Genomic DNA, 23,731 nt, shown 5'->3' with positions numbered 1-23,731 from the left:
GTGTCAGAATTGAGCCAGCTTTGATAAAAATGGCCTCTTGGACACACAATGTTTTGCATATAGACCCATCTGTTCAAGGGTTTGACTGGTTAGCTGAATCCTATCTGCATATTTTGATTTAATTTTGATGACGCTGATAAGTGAGCGTTCACTTTCACTGCTTTCAGATATTGTGTGGATGACTTTGGTACAAGACATTGTCTAACATAGATTCAAAGACAGATCCTTCACACACCAGAGAGATGATTTTGGGTGCTGAGTAGGATGAGGAGGAGTTTTTCAGTAGGTTTTGGGGCCAGTGTTTCCATTTATAACTCCGGAGCTCCTTCAACGTATTTTTTTCAGCAACTATTCATACTTTCTGTCTTTTTCACACATCAAGAGCAGCAGACAAAAACCAATTCCAGGTAAGTTGAATCCAAAGTGAGGTGAGTTGAAGCCCATTTCAGAATACATAGTACTGCTAATATGCTTTATGCCTCCATAAATGAGTTAGAATCATATTTCAGTTTGTCCATCAAACAATACGTTTTTGATATAAAGGTCTGAGAACCTAAAAGTGCTGATAACAGTGTCCACAGTGTGGATGAACTCCTGAACATGATGGCAATAATTTGCTGCATAGATCAAAAACTTAATGTGGCAGAATGGTCAGGCTGAACGTCCATGGAAGTATTGAATAGCACGGACAGAACCATGGCTTTTTTCATTATACATGCTTATAAAAATGGCTAAACAACAGAGCTGGGGAAGGTGGAGTGGGAAGGTAGAGAAAGCTTTCAGTGAAGTAGGGGGAGCTGCCAGTTTTTTTCGCATGGTGGACCTGAACTAATAGCTATTGCTTCAGACTCACAGAATCACTTATCACTACTTTATTTTTGTTTATTAATTTTATTGCTCTAGGAGTTGCATTGAGGGCAAGAACTACTGTGTACTCGGAGCTTTTAAAAGATATTTTTGTCAGTGTACTGAACACAACCACTTAAGTGCATGTCTGGTGTGTATATTGATCTCATAGACTGTCTCCTGCCAGGTGGGTAATAAATGCTCAGCTGTGACAGTTCTGAAAATCTAACAGCAAGACCACCTCTGGTGTAATGATGGGGAAAGGCTTACAAAGCAAATAAGGACCATTCACTCTTTAAAAATAATTAAATAAATTATTTTACATGCAAAAAGGCAATTAGGAAGGAAACCCTTCCCCACTTGCCACTCAGCTGTTTTCAGTGCAAGCACTGAAGTTCAGCAGTTGGCAGGTGGAACCTCCATCCCAAATTTATACTACCTCATTTATTAATTTTTGTTAATGTTGCACCTCTATCCTCTGTGTTTCCAGTTAGTTTTCCACTGCTACTGCTTTAATGGAAAGTATTATCTTGCAGTGAATGAACGAAAAGAAAAGAGGTTTTCTCTTCTATTTATCATCTGTTTACAGGGTTTTGATTAAAAGAATAAATGTGTTTCTCCAGCCACCTCAGCTAAAACAAGACCATCAATTTCTCAAAGCTCATAAAAGACTTGGAGAAATAAATCTCAAGCATTCATTCTCCTGACAAGCTGCCAGACCCTGCAGAACTTGCTTTCACACTGGCATCTTTTCTGCCCTTGATGTCATGTGCAAAACACGAGGATTTGTGCCGTGCTAATCCCTCTAATGAGACCTTCTCCCAACCTCTATATAAACCCTGCTGAAAGCTGTGGCTGCTGGGCAGGCACGACACAGTCAAAGCACCCGTCTTTTGAGCTGCATTCAAGGCAATTAGAGGTTGGGATTAAACAAACACCCAACAGCAGCATCCTCAGCAGCAAGGATTACTATCCTGGTTGGCTGGGGCAAGGAGCTGTGGGGAGGCCAGGTTGTCTCACAGTATACACCTCCCTGCTCTTCGCAGTCAGGTCCAGCAGGGAGGCACAGCCTGCACCCAGCTATAATGGGGGCCCTGAGGTGGCTCTTCTGGGCTGGGCTGGGCTACCTGAGCTGCTGCTGTCCCCCACAGGCACAGGCACAATTTCCCCGTGTCTGCATGACGGTGGAAGCCCTTCGCCTGAAACGCTGCTGCCCGACCTTGGGGACAGAGCCAGGCAATATCTGCGGGTCCCTGCAGGGTAGGGGACAGTGTGAGGTGGTGCAGGCAGACACTCAGCCCTGGAGTGGCCCCTACACTCTCCAAAACGTGGATGACCGGGAACGATGGCCTCTCAAGTTCTTCAACCACAGCTGTCGGTGTACAGGTGAGGTGGGTGCTGGGGGGCAGGGATGGGCATGGAGGGGTCTGCTAACCTTGCTCCAAAGGCCAGCGACATTCCTGGTGGCATAAGGCATCCAGAAAGCTTCAAATTACCATTATCCTAAAAGTTCTTCCATATTCATGATACTGTTAGTACTTTTCAGAACAGCAGGGTCAAAGGAGTGTTTTCTCTCAAGTGAACTTTTGTGTTTTCCTCTCTGCCCATGGAGTTGTCCCCATAGCCAGTGATCCCCTTTCACCACAGGGTTTTGGATCTTTCAGTGCTGCTTTCAAATCTCTATCACTGCTGCTCATGGTGCACTGAACCTGGATCAATGTGCATTGTTTGAAGATTTGTTCCTCATGGACTAGTACTTTGCAGCATGACGTAGCTCTGTGCACTGAAAGTCTCCCAATGTCAGGCCAGGGTGTTTCCCAACAAATTTAGTTTTCAAACTAAATTTACAACTTACGCAGGTCCAAAATATGTCTGTACAAACCAAAGAGGCCGTCCCATCCTTTTCCTCCTCATCTCCAACTGCTACTTCTCACTGTGACTTTACATGGGCTCCTGAGTTTGCATGCTGGAGGTAAAAAGGATCTGGGAGAGATGTGCTTGGGGGCTAACCTGGCCAAAGGGATAAGATTCTGAGACCACTGCCCTAATGCTGGCAGGAGGCAGTGAGCAGGAAGGTGAGCTCAGGGCAGAAGAAGGTGACAGGACCCTTTCTCAGCAACAGCCCTGGCTGAAGGCGGGTTAAAATGAGCAGGAACTGCAGCCTCAGTCCAGACTTCTGTGCAGGGCTGGCAGGAGATGGCACTACTAGTAGGGCAAAAGGCACAACGCAGGCACTGAAGTGTCTTTCTAGGCACATTTCAAATGAAGCCTGGGATTTCTTGTTGAAAACATCAAGTTGTTTGAATTTTTTAACACGAGAAGAATAAACTGCTTTACTTCAACCTGATTCTTAGAACAAGCTGAACTGTTTTGTCTAATATGTGTACCTTGGCTTGCACTACCATGAAAGCCCAGATCAATCTGGGAAGGCAGCACGGCAGAGAATTTCATCCAAAGAAGTGAAAATTTCCAGTGCAGTTATCAGCTTGGCAACAGGGAGGTAGCAGCAGATGACTTAAAAGGTACAGGGTGTTACTGAAACTCCTCAAAATAATAACAATAGACTTTATAGTATACATCAATTTTTATCTTTTCCTCTGACTGGATTTCAAATGCTTGTGTGAAAGGACTTTTCCAGGTAGTTTGCAAAAAAAAGAAATTGGATGCATATTTTTTTTCTTAAAGGTTCTTATATACCTCCAGACTTAAGTCAGGTATCACCTACAGACACAGATCCTGGGTCAGAAGAACACATGGGGCATACACCAATATTTACATATTTAAAGTAATTAGAGCATCAAAACCTGTGAGTAAATTGAAGAGCAGTGGCGATAGACATGCTCTGCATAGCCCGAGTTAATTTGCTTGTCCAAGTAGAGCAAAGTGCTGGTATTTGATATTTGCAGGACTGAATCCCAAGTTACGTGAGCAGAATATAGTGTCCTTTCCTTCAGCTTTACTTCTGAGCTGGCTGCTCCCCTCGTCTCTTTAAATCCCTTGGATTCTTCTCTCTTCTTGCAGTTTTTAAAATCTAAATATACCAGTGATAAAACAGTAAGCAAATCATTTCCTTAAGCATGATTTTCAGAAAGTTTTTCTGGGCCATACTCTGCTTGATGCTGTATGATAAGCCATTTCTGGGAGAATGCTAAGAAGTTCACAGCTGTGTGGGATTTGAATTAGATCTGATGCTTTTACAATGTTGGTGATCATGGCTCCGTGTCTATAAGGGGGTTTTTGTGTTGTTTTTCCCACTTGGTTTAATACCCTTCGTTGGTTGTCTGCACACCAGCTGTAAGTGGCATGATGTGTGGTATTTATTAGGCATCTAGAGCTATGCTACCTGTGTAACATAGTGGTAGGTAACATATGGTAAGAGAAATTAAATATGCTCATTCAAAGGGATGTGGAACAGTGCACATCTCTGCTATTAGGGTGTCTCATTTTCCAAATGCATGTTATGTGCAAACTGCCTGTTTGGAATGGTTCTTCAATTGTGCAAACTCCAACCCACCAAGGGTCTTTCTAGCACTTTAACAATACAAACAGTCATGTTCCATCTTGGCACTGTTTGATTTTTGTTTAGAAATGGTGTGCATGATAAGCTATGGGAACTTCAACAACCATGTAGCTGATTATTTGGTTAGGCAGTGCCAACTGAACGTGTCACATAGGTGATGGGTATACGGTAGGAAACATGAGCAACTGTGAGTAACAGGGGTCAAGATTTTTCCAAAGGTGGGATTCTGAAGTTTTCAAAATAAATTTAGCTTTTTGCTAAAAACTTAGTATCTAAGGAGAAAAGAAACTCTGAAGATTTTTCCATTTGTTGAAGCTGTTCACTGAGGAAAAATACCTTAAAATCATATCTATCCAGGTCTGGGTCATGAATATTTATGGCACCCGACACCACCGCCCCCCCCCCCCCCCAAAAAAAAAAAAAAAAAAAAAAAAAAAAAAAAAAAAAAAAAAAAAAAAAAAAAAACACCCAACAAAAAACAACAAACAAAACCCCAAACAAACAAACAAAAAAACCCCAAAACACCCACCCCAAAAAACCTAACAAACCAAAAAGAAAATCCCAAACATAAATATGGATGAATGGCTATAGTGGGATCAGATTAATTTTTTCCATTTCTAGGCTTTAGGAGATAATATGCATTAGTTTTTCTTTAATTGAGAACAAATAGAACAAGATTAAAAAAAAAAGAAAGATCCAGCTTTGCTTCCCACTTTTTGTGCTAAGGGCCATGGTCAATAAGCAATTGCAGGTTTGTTGCCAGGATGCTGCATGTTTCCCTCAATGTGCTGGTTGCAGCAAAAATATAATCTCTGTAAAAAAGTACGGGGTTATGGCATGAATGGAGTTGGAAGGCAGCAAAGAGTTTTTAGTTCTTGACTAATTTCAGTTTTGAATCCATTGAATGTGTTCTACAATTGTTCTGGGTGCCCCTTATATTATTGAGTTTATATAAATTCTTAAACTGAAACTACCTGATGACAGATCCTGACAGTGTGCAGAACATGTGAAGGGGAATGTGTTAATTTGTTATTCAAGAAGATATACGTATTGTATTAGACCAAGTGATGGATACATGAGTCCAGCCTTGAATATAGAGACTTGTAGCTGTTTACACAATAAAGCAGTATTTCTGTGAGATAGTTAAATTTAGTTTAGAAGAAAACTGTTTTAGAAGAATTGTGAACTAAATGCTATTTTGAGTTCTAAATGATAACATTGTACTGCAGTGATACAGATCTGGTACAGCATTTTAAAAACTCAGTACAGAAGACTATTGTGAAAAACCACTGCAGTCAGTCATGTGGTTGCTAGTACAGATTGTGACAGTGATTAAACAATAATGTAGTTTGATTTCACTAAGAAGTTAAACATAATTATCATTCTATTTTTCTACTTCTGCTTTCTAAGGTTTACGTATAGGCATGTGCTGAACATTATTTTTTAATAGAAGTTCTTTGATAAAAAACAAATCCTTTTGCATTCCTGTGCAATATATTCAAACTGGGGATAGATAATTTAGCATCTATTTTTCAGCAGTAATCAAACTGTCAGTTAAGCCATGTATCTGATATGACGGCTACCCCATGAGAAAAAAATTGGGCTTTGGAAGTGGTTATAAACCATGCTTCATTTACTTGTTGTAGGGTAGTGTGTCTGTAGGATAATACTAAATTATAGCCATACCTTGATGACCCTATTAAATCCAGCGTAGGTACAGATCTTCCACATCCTACAGCCTGTGAGTGTGTCCAAATGAAGTGCTAGAAAAGAGAGAAGAGCTAACCATTTGTCCCACATGGTAGCAGTCCTGATCCCAGCCTTGAGAAATTGCAGTATGCAGGTGTTTCAAATCTAATGTAACGCCTGTTTTAATGCAATAGAAGTCTGAAAAGGAGTCCTTTCTTCCCATCCAATAAATGATGGGCATTAAACTGGTCTCTATAGAAGGAAGAGGCATGGCAGCTGCTTGGTACACTAAAACAAGGCAGAAGATGGTAAGTGTTGAGTATGTCCTTTTCTACTGAAGAAAAGACACTAAGCTGATGGAGTTATTAATTTGTGTTAGGTTTGGTGACTGAAGGCCAACCACGTTATGACCAGTAGAAAATCCATGAGTTCAGGCAAGGCTCAGCCTTGAGAAGCAGCTGCAGTGGTGTGAGGTGACTGATGTTAGCACACACCAGTGATGTGTATGAGCACATACCCAGCGTCAGATCATAAGTGTATTTTTCTCAGTGCCATGCCCATGGATTGACTCACTCTGAGAAGTAGCATGGCCATAGTGCCTACAGATACAGTCTGATTCACTCGACTTGACTGAGAAAGAGCATCTTAAGTGTTGTTGATGTTCGTGAAGAAGAAGATATCTCCCAAGGCATGTGATCCCATCTCCAGACAGAAGGGTTAATGGAGAACATGCAGATGACCTTTTTGACCAGCAGCAGTACAACGGACATTCTTGGAAACAGTGGAACAAGCTGGGAGCATCAAACAATGAAATGATCTCCTTCCTGTACCAGAATGACCTCCCACACTATATTCTCCGGAAACCGCAAGAGATGATAATAATCTCTGTTGTCCCTGTGTCATGGGTTAGTACAGTTTGGTTTTTTAGTTATAGAGGAATGTAGAATGATTCTCCGGGTCAGGACCTGGGAATTGCTTTAGAAAGGACAGGGACATATCAGAGGGTTAGTTGGAATATTGGCATCTGTTTTGACCACTGAAAATTGTTGGCTACAACTTAGGGAAGTACCATATAAAACCCCTTGATTTCCTGTAGGTGGGCCTTTTCCTTCACTCCTTTGACCAGAGAGAGACAGGTAACATTGAGTTGGACCTGCTGCTCCCCCCTTTTTGTGGGGGGAGCTGACCTGAGACCTGGCCGGATTCCATCAGCTCCCGGGTGGGAGGGGGAAGGAGAGGTTGCTGCTTTACAACCACTATTTTCTCCAGACTTCCTGGAGCAGGGAGAGACCTCTGCTGGGCCCCTGATAAGCGCTATGGGCCCCATTTAGGCTGAGGCCACCCCGATTTACACCAAGGGGTGGGCTGAGAAGGCATTTATGATCCTGCCTCTTTTTTTGTGATTCCGGACTGCCAAGTGCTCCGATCTCTGATGTTTCTGTGTGAGTTCTTCCTCCCTCACTGGCGCAGTCTTGATCATCTAACACCAGGAGGGAGAGACAAAGACTCTGAGCAGATTTAACCCTTTCCTGGCAACATGAAGTTTCCAGAGCTTGGCCCTTCTCTGAGAGAGAAAAGAAAGGGACAGAGTGAACATAAAGAAGAAACAGCATGAAGTCAGTAGAGCAAGCATGAAAAGACTATTAGGACAGAGGGTTGAAGAGTTGGTTGTTCCATTCTTATTTGAGCCATGGAAATGAACTCTATATTTAGATAATTCCTTTAAATCATGGGAAAGATAAGCATTTGGGGAGATGATTGTTTAGATTTGTGTGTGGATTTGAGCAAAGGTGTTTGTGATGGACTAAGTAATATCAATCCTATAAGGTGCTTGAACGGAGACAGAGATGAGAAGCCCTCTGTGCCAGTGAAGAAGTAAGAAGGTATCTCTGTTCCTTGAGATGGAGTATCCTTTGCTTTTGGAGTTAGTCATCTTTAAAAGCTGACACCCCAGTATGCAAAAGTCTAAAACCCATGACCCATAAGCAGCTTGGGAACCTGCTACTGGGAGGGGTCACAAAAGCAGGTTTCCCTGGGTGACTGTTTTTGTGACAGTTAAAAAACCCACAAGGGAACTGTTCTAGGTTGTCAGTGGGATCCATGACTCTGAGACTCTTCCCCTAAAGAACTTATAAAAGACTATTGTCAGAGGGTGAAACGGACTGAAAATTACAAGTTTTGTCTCTTTATGTTGTTTTGTAGGAAAGTTAACAGTTCATAAGGGGAGGGAAGAGTGTTTTTTGGAGTTTCATTCTGTTTTGTTTTACTTTTTTTCCCCCCAATTTTCTTTTTTTATTCTTTTAGTGTGCGTTCATAAAACGATTTGTTCATTTTTAAGGTTGAGCCTGCTTTGTTTTTCTCCTAGTCTCTCTCCCACAGAAAAGCAGTGAGTACTAAGACCAGAATTTAGTGAACGTAAAACCACTACACCCTGGTAGAGCCTCAGGAAGGTTGTACACTGAGTTCCGATGTGTTAATCACTGAAGGTGAAAAAATGCTAAGGCTCGAATTCTTGCATGTTCCTTGGGTTCCAGTGTGCAAAAGGATCTTGAAAGGGTCTCACTGCCTTATAGAAAATATCTACTGTGCACTATATCCTGCTATCGCGAGATTATTTTTCCTGCTCTTGTAGAGCTGTACCATTGAAGACCACCATCACTAGCATAGCAAGGATGCTATGGGAGGGAAGTTAATTTGTAAGAGACCAGCATTTCACAATGCTTTCATGTGGGAAGTGCACACAGCAGTAAATGAGCTTTCTGGAAACAGTAATGCACAATTTCCAGATCAATGGCCTGGTAAAGTGCTCCAGAAACAAATGCTGAAAGAGTGGTTTGGGTGGGTCATGAAAAAGGTGGGTCTGATTACTACAGTAATTTCTCTTTGAATTATGGGAAATCCCACAGACCTCCATAATTATCTTGCCATTTCAGCTGCTGCATAATGGCAGTCCTGTGATGCATGGAGTCTGTTGAAAGAAAATAAGAAAATGACAAAAAGCAAGTTTTGATATTATGAAGTTATAGTGGTTTTAGTTCGAAACCGGGCAGAAACACCAATTAATGTAGTGGTTTCACGTTTGCCAAATTCTGTTTGCTAAATTTAGTGTCGTTGTCTTAATGTTTACTTTCTTTTTGTGGGAGAAGATTAGGAGAAGCAAAGCAGGCTTAAGCTTAAAAAACAAACAAATAATTTTATTAACACACACTAAAAGTACAGAAAAGAAAAGTTGAAAAAAAACCCAAAATGAAACTTCGAAACACTCTTCCCTTCCTTTAACAAACTGTTAACTTTCTTACAAAAACATAGAGAGACACAACCTGTGATTTTCAGTCAATTTCACCATTTAAGCATAATCTTTCATCACTTTGGGAGAGGAGTCTCTCTAGAGTCTTATGGAGACATTTGCCATAAGACAAAACAGTCTTGTGGCTCTCAATGTCACAAATCTGCAACTGCTTGGAGTTTTTGCAGATTGTGCTGTTTCACCTATTAGCAGCCTTTTCCCTGGCTAGTCATGGGCCTCTCAGTGTATTTGTGGTACTGTTTAAGAATGCTTCTTCTTGTACAAGACAAGGATTATCTTCTATCTCTAAAACTGTCTCTATCTCAAAAGAAAATAGAGACCTCCTTTTACCCCAGGAGCCGAGCGCTTCAAATCACTCGGGCTTCAAATCACTTTCTCTCTAAAATCATCTTTGTCTCTAAAATCCTCTTTGTCTCAAAGGCTGAGACCTCCTTTTACCCCAGGAGCGAGAGGCTTTAGGATTCCCACTTAAATATCAATCCTCAACTTTGACTAGAACCAGCATTCCCCCAAACAACATTAAGACATTACAAGAAACAGTCCATTTCTCCATCGTTTACCCCAGAGAAAACCAGTTAAAAATGTCCACATCCTTCTTTCCAATAATCTTCATCAGTTCTTTCACTCTTGCTCCACTGACTTCATGTCATGTCTTTTCTACATCCACTCTGTCTTTCTTCTCTTTCTCAGGGAAGGGTTAGGCCTTGGAAGCTTCATGTTGCCAGGAAAAGGTTAAATCTGCCCAGGCCTGCAGTGACCATGTGATTTCTGCTGGCAGCAGTTTCTCTGATGCTGCACCTCAGATTGGCCCGGGTTTCCTTGCTCCACTCTTTTCTTCGCTGTCTAGAAATCACCGGAGGAGGAGAGGGTGGGAGAGCTCTGCCCACCCCTCAGTGACAATCGGGGTGGCCTCGGCCCATGGCGGTTATCAGGGGCCCGGCAGAGATCCCTCACTGCTCCGGGGGGCTCTGGGGCTCCGGGGAGGTTTTTTAAAGTAGTTGATGTTAAGCTGCAACCTCTCCTCCCCTCCGGGAGCTGATGGAGTCCGGTCAGGCCTCGGGCCAGCTTCCCCCCCAAAGGGTGTGGGGAAGCAGCAGGCCCCACCTGATGTTACCTGTTCAGCTGACCAGGAGGAAAAGGGCCTGACTTGGCCAAAATCAGAATTTATATGGGTACTACCCAAAGTCACATCCAACATTCTCAGTGGTCAAAGCAGATGCCAATATCCCAACCTGGCTTCTGATAGGTCCCTGTCCTTTCTAAAACAGTTCCAAGGTCCTGAGGGGATAGCACTTCACATTCCTCTCTAAATGAAAACTAAACTGTGCTAACCAATGACAAAAGTCCTGTTGTTCCGTGTGTATCTGACAGTGGAACACTGTCAAATAAACCTGAGGATGTGACAAAAATATTCAACACAATCAGCAGAAATATTGCAGTGTGAAATGTCACTTTTCCTGGAAATGTTTGCAAGTCTCCACCATAGTCCTCCTCACTTAGTAAAGCTTATGCCCCATTGAAAAGTGACTGGGGAAGTGATGAAAAGAATATAGCCTTTGGATTTCCTCACAGATAGGGTAGTTAAAGGAAAAAATCCTGCAGACCATCAGTTGGATATAATTAGCACCTGCCCAAGGGCAACAGCTGACAAGTAATTGGTCCGCCTGGCTCCAACATACAGTTGGAGAAAAGCTTTCTTCCCATGATGATAATGCATCATTTCAGGCTTTTGCAAATTTCTTTTCAGAGCCTGAGGAGGTGCATAGAGTATACCTAAAATACAGATATTGTATGATAAAATTGTATGATAAAATTATTTCAGGCATCAAGACCTGCAGATTCGAAGGGCCCTTCCTGAGAGAGGAATAGGCACCATCAGAACCAACAAGTGACCAAGAATGTCTTGTTCTTGTACCAACCCAACCAGCACATACCTGATCTTGCACTGACTTTGGTTCTGTTAGTGCTGTATTTCAGTGTGATGCTTATCCAGCACTGTGAATAGAGGGGTCCCTTAAATGACTGGAGGAATAACTGCCAGTCTCAAAAGAATTCGTTGACAGATCTTTTCATGGTTAATTCCTACCTTTTCCTCCTTTTCTTAAGGATTGAATTGTACCTGAGTGTGAGAGGTCAACAGATGCGTTCATGGTCCATGACTGAAACTTGAGTAGTATACATGGCCTAATTAGGCAATGTTGCAAGATATTCTTGATATTTGTCATCTGGTCAGTATGTGATGGGCCCTAAGAGCCAGGCTGAGTCATGAAGAATGAACAAGACATAGATACTGGAGTACACTGAACTGATACCAGAAATCGTGCTGTTCTGATGGGATCCTGAGGAAACTGTGATCGAATAAACTTTACATGTTGGTTACCCCCTCCATATCCATACAATCCACACAATCTGCTTGGTTTCATATAGCTATAAACTACTTGCCTTTTCTGGTGTATTCCTTCATCCCCTTTAGCCAGTGCAGACCCCTGGCTTTGGGTGCCTTCCCTCATAGCTGGAACATGTCACAGACGTTTACAGTTCAGCAGCCCTTATCCTAAAAGCTCAACATAAGCTTCAGAGCCTTGTTGGTAACAGCCCTTGTAACCTTGGGGGTCTTTGAATTTGGTAATAAGCCCTGTGGCCCCTGACAATCTGAAATCTTGCTTTAATGCAAATTGTTGTTCTGGTCATAGGCTCAAGCCTACAGCTTGGTGACATCTGCCCATCTGGGAACATTTCATAAGACACTTCCTTGTCCCCATGTTAGTCCTGGATCTAGCAGCACTAATATATGTGGTGAGCAGTGAGATTTTGTGGCATTTTGGAAAACAATTGGCATGGTTGTGGAATGAGTGTGTGGGGAGTGGGAGGGGAGGTTGAGGATGGGTTAAGGAGTCAGTGCAGATTTTTGATAGCAGCGTGGAGATCCAAGAGGAACCCCAGTTGCCATTCTGCTCTCCCTGCCCCTGGCAGCATTGCCCCATGTCCTACACTCCTGCAGCCTGCCAGCACGCAGGCAGGGGGCAAGTACGTACTGTGGGAATGGCTGGTTGTTCCCTGGCTCCTTCAGAAATGGGGAACAAGATGCAGTAGGGGTCATTCTGCTGCTGCAAGCTGTCTGCCACAGCATGCAAGAGACCACACTTAGAGCAAGCTCTGCTTTCCTGGGCTCTTCCATCTCATCAGAGAGTCTGAGCTAATATCCTAGAGTGGGCCTGATTACTTGCCTTAGGATTGATGCCAGCAGGGAACGACAGTACTGCAGTGTTTCTCAGGCTGGTATTGCAGCACTATTTAATAATGCTTAAAGCGTGACCAGCAGCAACCCTGATGCTTGTCCTGGTTTGTGTTGGGCCCCAGATGCACTGTTAGGAGGCACTAGTTTCACGTAAGTTTTGTCCTTAAGAGAACTGTTTTGTGTAGGGATTTTTTCTGTGCTTAAGGATCCATGTGGACTGACCCTGTTTTGGGTTTGATCCTGGAAGTAAAGGAGTACTTGAGAGCCAGCTGAGCAAAGCACTTCATCACTGGCTTAACCTCAATTGCTCAGCTCTCTGTTCAGTGAGAGTCCTCACATGCCTGAGGGCTTTGCAGAGCCCTGAGTACCCCAGGGCATCAAGCCCATTACCCAGCACTTCCCCAATTGGCTGAGTGTGATTCTTGGCCCTGCTGTGTCTCTGGGAATCGAGCCAGACATTCTTCTGGTTAGTCAATTGGCAAGGCTGCCAGTCTGTTCAGCTGCTGTCCTTTCCAGGAACTGGCATCTCTGGGGAAGAAGAGCACTACTTCTTCATTCTTCTGCATTTCACTGTTAGTTTTCCCTGACTCGTAATTCCATGACTGATTGTTCCCTTTTGATCCAGGAAACTTTGATGGCTACAACTGTGGTGAATGCAGATTTGGCTGGACCGGCCCCGAATGCAACAGGAGGAAGCCAGCAGTTGTCAGGAAGGATGTCCATTCCCTGACAGCAGAAGAGAGAGAGCAGTTCTTTGATGCTCTAGACCGTGCCAAGACAACCATTCACCCAGACTATGTCATTGCAACTCAGCACTGGAGAAGTCTGCTTGGCTCAAGTGGAGAGGAACCGCAGATTGCCAACTGTAGTATTTATAACTACTTTGTTTGGCTTCATTACTACTCAGTCAGAGACACACTCTTGGGTTAGTGCTTTCCTTTTCCAATGGGCTTTGCAGGTAAAGAAAAGGGTGAAAGTACCACTGCTGAACAAAAGTCCCAGTATTAGGCACAGAACTGTGGAGCAAAAGAGTTGGTGGTGAGAAGATGGTGGCCATCAGTACTCAAGGGAGATGTCATTTGGACCTGCTATGCTCTGGTCCCCATACCCCATGGCAGCTGGAGCACATCTGTTGCACCCCTGGTGCATCTTTGGTCTGACAAGGAGCAATGCACAGTTTTCACTAAAGTGAACTGAAGTGTGGTCAGGCAGTGACTGACATCAAAAAGATGTTCCCCATCCGTAGAACAAGGTAGATGCAATGGTGGTGGGAAAGGGGCTCTGCAGTTGTGAAGCCACAGGCCTAGCAGAGATATTTGGGACCAGAGTGCTGCTGCTTTCTGTGGCTTTCCACAGGTCACCAAGGATAGAATTTGCCCGACTAACCACTGTCACCTTTTAAAACTAACCTAGCTTAGAGGTTTGGATATTTAACCCCATGCTTTCTCCTAAATTCAGATTCCTAGGCCTCATTGCTTTTCTAGACAGAAGTACCTATACCAGCCCCATTTCACAAAGCCTACTTCTTGTAGGAGGTGCACCAACCAGTATGGCTTTTTTACCTGGCAGTCCCATGTGCAAGCTGAACAGCCCATACCTATCTCCCTGCTAGAGGGTGACTGCTGCTCTGCCATGAGTATCATTCAGTTTGAACCTCTGACACAGCTCCATTTTGCAGGGCTGAAGGAAGCAGTCTCTGGCCTAGCGAGAGCAAAGGTTCTTCAGGAGACAGGACAGTCATGTGGAAAGGGAAAGGGGAAACTTCTAGTGCTGCTGCAATGGTAAATAAATGCATATGTGGGTTTAAGGTTTCTGCAGTGATAAACAAATCCATATGTGATTAGAAGCCTCTTACCTCTCACCCAGCAAAAGCACAATACAAGAAAAAACAAGCACAATTCAAAGAAAGTTGGCAAAGGATCCTGGATTACTATTGGCATGGAAAACGTTGAGGTTCTCTTGATAGGTTCATGGTGAAAATCTTGCAGCTGAGAAACAGAATGAGGTAATGCACATATTAGCAAGGAGATTGGGTTTTAGAAAGTAAAATGGCTTTTTAAATTCAAAATCCACTAAAGTGAGAAGAAATCTTCACAATATCCACCTTTTTAGGGAATGTGAAGTTTTGATAAGCATTGAAGCAAATATCCACAGAGGAGTTTGTTTTGCCTGTCCCAAGTAAGTGATGGAGCTTCTGATGGGTGCCTTCTTTTCAAAGATACAGAGCTGAAGGTTCTTGTTTGACTTCACTCTAGGCAATAAAAGGAGGTGCAGTCTTTCTGTCCAGCCTCATTTGATGCCTAAATGCTTGTTCTATCTTCCCTTTGTAGGTCCAGGCCGCCCCTTCAAAGGTATTGATTTCTCCCACCAAGGTCCTGCCTTCGTTACTTGGCATAGGTACCACTTGCTGTGGCTGGAAAGGGAACTGCAGGTTAGCTGAACAGCCTTTCCTTTTCCTTGCACAGCTTCTTCCTTTTGCTCTGTCACTTTGTTGAGCCAGCCAAGGGTAAGCTACCTCCTAGGACAATTTCTCACTCAAACTCCCAGGAGTATTTGCTCACTGATATTTATTTTGTTTTGTTTTAAGTGAAATGAGTGCTTTCTGAGTGCTGAGGACTGAATGGTTTCTCACCTTCAGCAGTGATGTTAAGATTATCATGAGGATTTTTTCCCTTCATCTCCACAACAGAGGATAGAAGATGTGAAGTAACAGGATTTATTAATAAAATTGAAGCAATTCCTTCATGTAAAATTTGGTAACAGATATTGTTGGCTGATGTGGAAAATACTGTTCCTATGAAACCAGGTGTAAATATTACTCCCTTTAAATATGACATATTATGTATTTAATGCATACATATATTTAGCAATATGCCTTTTAGAGAAATATATGTTAACATGCCCGAAATTCAGCTGCAGAAGCATAGACTCATTTCCATTTGCATGACTTCTGTACTGGCAATGTTGCTGTATTTCAGCCTTACAGATATCTAATGAAAATGGTTGCTTACCAAAATAGCCGCAGGATCTTGCTTGTGTGAAATCGTATCTGGCAAGCAAGCACAATCAAATGCACTGTACTCTCCTATTAACACAAGTTCTGATTCCTCCCCAGGGCCAGTTTTCTGGAACGAAAGCCAACCACATGCACAATTTTACCCATTACCCATTACCCACTTACATCACTCAAAGCCTCTTACTTGCTTAAGGCTCGATTAATCTCTGCTCCTGCTCTCCTGCCTGATCTCTGAGTTGGCAGAAAGCCTAACATGGCTAAAAGAAGTGTAGTCCCAAAGTAGGAAAACTAGTGACAGTGTCTTTGCTTAGACGGATTTAATGACACAATCTTTTGGAAGGAGTTGGAGCGGCACTGTGAACTGCAGAGAGCTGAAATGCAGAATGAAAAGCCGAATATTCAGTGAAATATACAGTCAAACAGCTTGAAGGAGTCCCTTCCTTTCTCTTTCCTTTGGAGCTGATTCCCATCTAATGCATTTCTGTCCATTGCAGCGTCTGATAGGCAACGACTCCTTTGCCCTGCCGTACTGGAACTTCGCCACGGGCAGGAACGAGTGTGATGTCTGCACGGACCAGCTCTTCGGAGCACCACGGCCAGATGACCCAGGCTTGATCAGCCTCAGCTCCAGGTTCTCCCGGTGGCAAGTAGTTTGTAACAGGTAGGAGAGCAGCCAGGGCGAGCTCACATGTGGATGAAATCTTGCTGTTATTCAGCATTGACAGCATGGGCTGCTCTCTCAGTGTGAGTGAGTGGCAGGAAAGGAGCCAAGACATTTTCTTTAAAACTGGAAATTGCCATCAGTTTATGTGTAGATGGTTCTGTGTAAGCTTTCTCATATTGTGGAAGTGTGGTTTTTTAAAGATCATTCTTCTAGTACAGGGTTTTAGTTGATATAGCAAATTTATGGCTGCCAAAATCTGAAGAGTTTCCCTGTTAGCAAGTATCTTTCTAAAAAAGCAATGTCTATGTGTTGGTTCTTTATAACATACACCCAGCTGATGTCAGTAGCAGAAAAAAAATTGTTTTGGCATATAAGAAGCTAGAGATAGGCTGGAAAGTCTGCTACTTTGTTTTGGATGAGACTTTAACCCTGATATATTTAATGCAGTTTGGGGACTGACTTTGAAATGTCTAAGATTTCACATGAAAAACAGCACAGAGCCAGCCAGGAGCTTGCTGCCAGCTCCCTGTGGGAGTGTGCTGACTCATGTGAGAGCAGGGCTTTGACAGGGGATTCAGATGCGGGATCAGGGTGCTGTGACATAAAATGCTGTTGGCTACAATACCCATAGATCATTCTTCTCTCAGCTCAGGGGCAGTGTGCAGTTAGTCAGACAGAGGTACCGAAAGCTCAGGGTTATTCAAAAGAGTCTCTTTTTCTGGATACCCAAAGAGATATTTGAAATTCCAGCTTTAGGCACAAGTTGGCTCTAAGTCTTGCCCCTCCTTTTTCCTCAAAGATAAAAAGGGCTTTGCTTTTTTTCTTGAAAATGGAAGTGATTAAACTTTTGCCTCACCAAGGTAAAACTGAGCAGAGCTTTTGTATGCTTCAAAAGTTTCTGAAAATGCTGTTTCATTTCACACTGAATAGAACAGATTTTTTTGTTTCACAGGTGTTAGACTGTTTTTCTCCTTCTCCTTCCCTCTTTCTCTCCCTGATATAAAGGATTTGCTCCCCATTAGTTACTGGGTAACCCCTGCAACAGCAGGTTGTTCTTGAAGGCCCTGGAAAAAGAAGATGCAATGCATTGCTCTTGCTTTTCTTCTAAAGGAGATGAGGGATGGCAAGTGAAAACCTGTTTTCTGTAATTTCTTGCATTTTCTGAGCTCACATTTCCCTTCAGTTTTTTTCCCTTTTTGTTAAGAGTTTAAGAATTAATCCTTACTCAGGATCGAAAGTTTGTCAATTCAACATTGAAAACTCTATTTTACATTGCCTGACAAAAACTTCTTCTAAAGCTCTTGGGAGGGGAGAAGGCATGATGGAAATTGTGCTTGCCTTTTCTAAAGGGTCCTCTCCGTGTGGACAATGAACCTGATAACTCTTGGTCTAAATGACTGATGGTCCACAGAGGATGCAGGGCCACAGAAAGCCACGTCATGGCGACAATCCTGCAATAAACTCATCTCTGAGGCTGTAGGAGATGAACTGAGCTGGCCCAGCAATTGTCCAACCCAAACCTCTTCTCTCTCACATGTATAGCCGAGGCCTCTTTATACTGCATGGGAAAAAGCCAACAAACAAGTGCTCACCTTCTTCTGACTTGTGCTTCTCTCTGTTCCATGCTCAGTCTGGATGACTACAACCGCCTGGTCACGCTGTGCAATGGGACTGCTGAAGGGCCGCTGCGGCGGAGGCCGCCCCGGGGCTCCGGCGAGCAGCTGCCCACCGTGGAAGATGTCAGGAGGTGCCTTTCCCTGCAGGAGTTCGATAGACCCCCCTTTTTCCGCAATTCCAGTTTCAGTTTCAGGTTTGTCCTTGGGCTCCTCTAGAGCTGGCTGGGTCACTGGTTTTCTTTATGAGTGCATTTATCAGCAAAATGTGGTTACTTGATGGCGCTTTTACCCATCCGCAGGAATGCGCTGGAGGGCTTTGATAAACCAGATGGAGCCCTTGACTCACCGATGCTGAGCCTTCATAATTTGGTTCACTCTTTCCTGAATGGGACCAGTGCTCTTCCTCATGCAGCTGCCAACGATCCCATCTTTGTGGTACGTCTTTTACTCTCAGCCTGATTGACAACGGATGAGGCTCAAAGGCACCTTTCTCACAGATTTGCAGAACAATGTGAACAAAGTGAATTCCCTAAAAAAACAAAACAAATTAAATAGAAATGGAGTAATCCTTTACCTTTTCTTGAACACTGCCACACCCACATAAATTTTGAATAAAAAGGAAAAAGATCTCAGGGTAATTTGTAAAATACAAAATAAGATTCTAGGGAGAAGAGCCGCTATTCCAAGTCATGCTGCCTTGAATCATTTCATTAGGTGGTATCTAAATCTAATGGCTTATATCACACAATTTTACAGCACTGAGGTAAGGTAAAAGTGGGGATAGTTATTTTAAAGCAGTAGATTGGGTGGTTTGTTTCTTTGTTTCAAAATCTACAAGCTAAAAGGAAGTCCATCTAATGTCAAGGTGTCTTGGGAAATAGAAAGAATGTGATTTCACTGGTTCATCAGAATAGTGCTGCACTGCCATGAGCAGCACAAACAGTATTGTGCAAATAAAAAGCCAGTAGCTGACTCTGCTGATACATCCTTCTCCCCTAGTAAATTCATGCAAATTTATTCTCCTCTTTATATAGATTAAACCACAGTGTTTACATTACATATATAATATATGTAATGTTAATATATTATAATGTAGATACATTTCTTTCTTACCTTTATTTTAAGTTTTCAGCTTTTTTTTTTTTTTTGAGAAATTAGTCTAAATACCTATGTAGTGGTCCTTCAGATTGTTTCCTTAATAATTCTTTAATTCCTGCATTAGTTTTTCTCTTACACAGTGAAATTAATTTTGTTATGCTATAATTTTGTACAAAAGATTATTTTCTATAGGATATTTTCCAAGTTTTTTCCAGGGTTGTAATTAAAAAACATGAGTACATCATAAATTAGTTTCAGATATTTGTAATAGCTGTCTGAAACATCTTTCCTGCACTAGTTAATTTTAAATCTATAAACTCACTTGATCAAAGTCATGGGAACCTGGAGCTATTCATGGGCACCTGGAGCTATGGAGCTGGTGGCATGTGCTCTAAAATGAGCACGATGGAGTCAAATTTCCATACTTGTTCGGAGACGAGAAAGAGTAAAATAATTTTAAAAGGCACATTCACCTGAATGAGCTCAGTGGCTCCTCACCTGTGATGATTGACCTGCCCATTTGATGTCAGCTGATGTTAAAGAGTCTGGAGAAAGATCTTATTGTGAACAAGCAGCAACAAGGGTGGACAAAGCAAAATGTTCCACGTGGAAGATCAGTTTAGTCTTCCCATGACTAATTTCCCATTCTGTAAATCCCATCTAAATTAGATTACCCTCTTCTCTCTCTCAAAAGCTTCAGCCTCCTCATGTGTTTGTTGAGTTTCAAAGCGGGTTGATTTCTGAAAGAGCTTAGTAAATGTGCGTGCCCATGCCTGGATTTGCAGGTTCTTCACTCCTTCACTGATGCCATCTTTGATGAGTGGATGAGGCGTTTCAAGCCCCCTGACAACGCTTGGCCTGAGGAGCTGGCCCCCATCGGGCACAACCGGAGGTACAACATGGTCCCTTTCTTCCCCCCGGTGACCAACGAGGAGCTCTTCCAAACTGCGGAGCAGCTTGGCTACACCTATGCCATCAACCTGCCAGGTGTGTCCCAGGATGCTGATCCTGGCCAAGTGATGAGACCACTCACATTTTCCACAGCACAGGCACATGTAAAATAAGGAACCTTTCACAAAACACACAGATCTATTCACCTGCTCACTTCCCAACATTAATATTTGGGTACCTGGAGAGATGTACCTGGGTGTTTTTTATTGTAAACCCCCCGTTTTAAAGATTTTCCGTGTCTATAGCTGGGATGTGCCTTAGTGTTTGTCTATTCATTTGAAATTACCTTTGACACAAATCAGAAAAAGACAAAATAGCAAAATAGCAAAGTTTTTATGCACAAAATCCAAGTTTTGCAACAAGACATTAAAGTATTTGTTAAAGGCAGAAGGGTGAGAACTGCATGAGAACCATGCTTCAGCTGCTTTTCAAAGATTAAATCTGAGTAGTTTCTTTCTCCATTTCTGTATTACTTTGAGAGGTATAAGGTGCTTATCTAACCTGTGTGGGCAGGAATTTTTTTCAAATTGCTTACCATATATCTCTGGTTTTAATCTGTGGAGACTGTTTAAAGGTCTATGTACTGCAAAATGTTGAAACCCTTGTCCTCAGGTTGCATTCATGCAGGGGAGCCCTGATTTGTGGAGGCATACTAGCTGCTTCTGCAGTGCTTTTCTCAGGGACATCCCCAGAATTTTCCCTGAAAATTTGAACTTCCTTCTTATGGAGTTAAAATCTTCCTCCCTTTGGATTACTGTCCTCCTCTCCTACTTTGCAAATGTGGGTGCCCCTTTGGCATGAAGCACCCAGAGAAGAACATGGATAGCTTGTGATTTTGTTGCTCCTGACTCACACCTCAATAAATTGTTAGCTCTCTGTGAAGTGTATCTATCCCTGCCTGCATGGTCTGTGTTCAGACATTACAGCTTTTACATCCAAACCCTTCTCTTTCAGCTAAAAGAATAACTTGCTCATTGTACTTCAGGTAATCACATTAGAAATAAACATATATTAATACATCACTCGTTCTTACTTGAAAGGTGGCAAAGCAGCAAGCAATTAATTTTGGGACTTTACTAATTTTTGGAATGATTGCACTCAACCTTTTTGAAGAATGCAGACTGGGGCACAAGACTTTTATTTGCTTTTACAGTCAGTGTGACATCTCCCTTAGCCATCTGTCTCCTCTAACCCATATGTCTAGATAACTTGTAAATACATGCAGTTCTCTTGAAATTTTTTTTGGTGATTGTTTAGTCAAAAGTGATTATTGCCATCTCAGTATATGTAGCATTTTTCAGAAAAGGAGAGTGGGAAATTTTTGCTTCTGAAAGCACAGATGAAAACACAAAAATTCAGTTAAGTGGAGCAACGTTATTACAGGAATAAACAATATTATCTTCGAAGACAGTGGTTCTTCAGAAGTGGTTCAAAATCAGCAGATGCAATCTGGAGCTGGTCAGCAGAACCACACTAGAGTAGTGTTTTCAGTTAAAAGTTTGACAGTAGGCTGCTTTGTGGTCTTTAGGAAAATTGAGGGTTTTCTGTTGACCAAAATTGCTTGGAAGCAGCTGCTTTGAAATGTCTGTGTGGAAAGAATTGCTTAGATCATTCATAATTCGAGCCCAATTAGATGAAAGAATGTTCTTTTTGTCTTGTCAGTGCTAATCTTTCCCATTCCCAACACTTTAATTCGTACAAATTGTTGAAGTTTAAATTCAGCTGTAGACTTCTCTGGCAGGAAGTATCTCCAGCTCTAGTATATGTCTCAGTTACATGGTGTGCTATGAATTTTGCCTGTGGCCAGTAGGTCACTAAGCTTCACAAGTAATTGTAACTATCAGCATGTAGGATATATTATGTCTTCTGTGTAATTTGCCAAACTGAATTATGGGCTGTCTTCACTTCAGTCTTTTCACATTTCCAGGTTCCCTCGAAGAAACCCAAGCATGGGCTGTCATGGTTGGATCCACAATTGGAGGAGCACTTATAGCGCTGGCCGTGCTTGTTCTGCTGCTTGTACTTTTCCAGCACCGAAGGCACAGAAGAGGTTTTGAACCACTGATGAACGTGAGCTTCAGCCCCAAAAAGTACATGGGAGAAGCCTAGTGTCCTCACTTCCTTTCTTTTCTTGCTCCTGTAGGAAGTGACCTTGATTGCCTTACAGGTATCTTAGTTGAGACTTTATCACACACTCCTTTGGCAGCTGACTAAATTGCTCTCATTCAGGTTTTTCCCATTATCTTGTGAATTGTAATGTGTGAAGTCTCTGGGTACATACGAGCAAGGCCCAAGTCAGGCTAGATTTTTCCATTATTACTAAATGTTATCTGGAGTGTGTGACACATGTAAATCATTTTCTATAGATTTAGATCAAGACAGCTGAGAATCCAAATAGGAGAAAACCAACTTGAAAAACCAAGATAACTTTTCACCTCAATCTGTTCTTGATTTCATTTAGTAGCATTAAGACGTGCTGAAAGTTATTAGTTCTATGTGTATATTTGAATAATCTATTATTTTACAGTTATCAATAAATATTCTGAATAACACAGTCTTATTTTAAGGTTCAAAATGTTTCATGCTCTTTGACAAAATACTACAGAAATGTTCTTGTTGCAGCTTATTTCAGAAACTGATCAATTCTGAATGTTATTTCAAATAGAGTTGATGATAGCAATAAGTAAACTCCCAAATCCAGCTCCTAAAATTTAAGATCAGGAGTTCCCTGACACCTAGATATACAGTTGTGTTTTACCTCTGTGTTGGGGACCTTGGACAGAAGTTGAAAGTGAGATTTAACTTTTTTGTCTCTGATGCAGTGTTCTATGAATCTAGACTTAAACTTCCAAATTTCCAAAGTCTAGGATGCAGGATTCAAGGTAACAAGACTAAGGTGTGCAGATGGGAAATCAGGTTTGGATGTAGCAGTTTCTAGACCCCATTCCAAACATTCCTTTATACATTCCCTATATATTTCTTCATTTAGACAGAGATTTGAAGCCCGTTTTTTGGTTCTTCTGTGTTATGTTGGAACAGGTTTTTCTACATAGCAAATGACACCTTGAACAGATCCTGTCAGCTTTGGTGCTTTATATATTACGTTAATAGAGTATTCAGACTTTGTGTATTGTGGAGTCTCGACTCTTATAAAATTTTTGCTTTTGTAGCCTTGAATAAAAAAAATATAATTAGTAACAGTTTCTGGCATTTCTTTTAGGCCTGCTCAATACCACCTCTGTGAGCTAGAAAGAAGATGGTTTTCACAAATATTTAGCTTTGAATATGTGTAACTTGCAAAACTTACCTCTAAAATGCAGACTTTTTTGGTCAAACAAAGTCATGATTTGCCCACCACACACTCAGATAGCCTTTGCTCCACCAGGTGGACAGCAGTCTGCTGCAGTTTCTGCTATTTTGTGGTGCCTTTAGGGGATCCCAGTACACTTGGATTGTGCCCAAGATGTCAAAGATTGAAGCACTCTTTGTATAGCAGCTCAGTTCAGTACTTTAGTTGCCAGCTCAGGCTGCCCTTTGGGGGTTTTGTTATTTAGGGACCAGTATTATCTGGTACTGAAAACAACAGATGAGGTCTCCTGAGATCTAGCTTACATGTGTCACATTAGCTGACCCTGATCTGTGTCAGAAGGTAGCTAGGTCTGAGATCTCCATGTCCCTTTCCCAAGGAGTTTTCAGCTGTTTTCCAGCACTACAAGACTATAGGTCTTTGTACAGAATCTCATAAGACTTTGGGTCCAGATGATCTAGTCCAGCTCCTCTGCAATG

General features: G+C 42.2%; 1 protein-coding gene across 1 annotated transcript; it reads left to right on the top strand.

Annotated features, from left to right (window-relative positions):
- The first annotated feature begins 1,744 nt into the window (after window positions 1-1,744).
- On the top strand, window positions 1,745-22,153 carry DCT (dopachrome tautomerase). Its single transcript, XM_040055897.1, has 8 exons — window positions 1,745-2,232; window positions 13,226-13,525; window positions 14,931-15,031; window positions 16,111-16,277; window positions 17,911-18,090; window positions 18,196-18,331; window positions 19,780-19,981; window positions 21,873-22,153. The coding sequence occupies exons 1-8, from the start codon at window positions 1,932-1,934 to the stop codon at window positions 22,052-22,054; spliced, it is 1,569 nt and encodes a 522-aa protein (XP_039911831.1). The 5' UTR covers window positions 1,745-1,931; the 3' UTR covers window positions 22,055-22,153.
- The last annotated feature ends 1,578 nt before the right edge of the window (window positions 22,154-23,731 follow it).

This window comes from Hirundo rustica, chromosome 2 (genome assembly GCF_015227805.2).
Source record: "Hirundo rustica isolate bHirRus1 chromosome 2, bHirRus1.pri.v3, whole genome shotgun sequence".
Taxonomy (NCBI): domain Eukaryota; kingdom Metazoa; phylum Chordata; class Aves; order Passeriformes; family Hirundinidae; genus Hirundo; species Hirundo rustica.
This window is presented reverse-complemented; position numbering and strand designations above follow the sequence as displayed.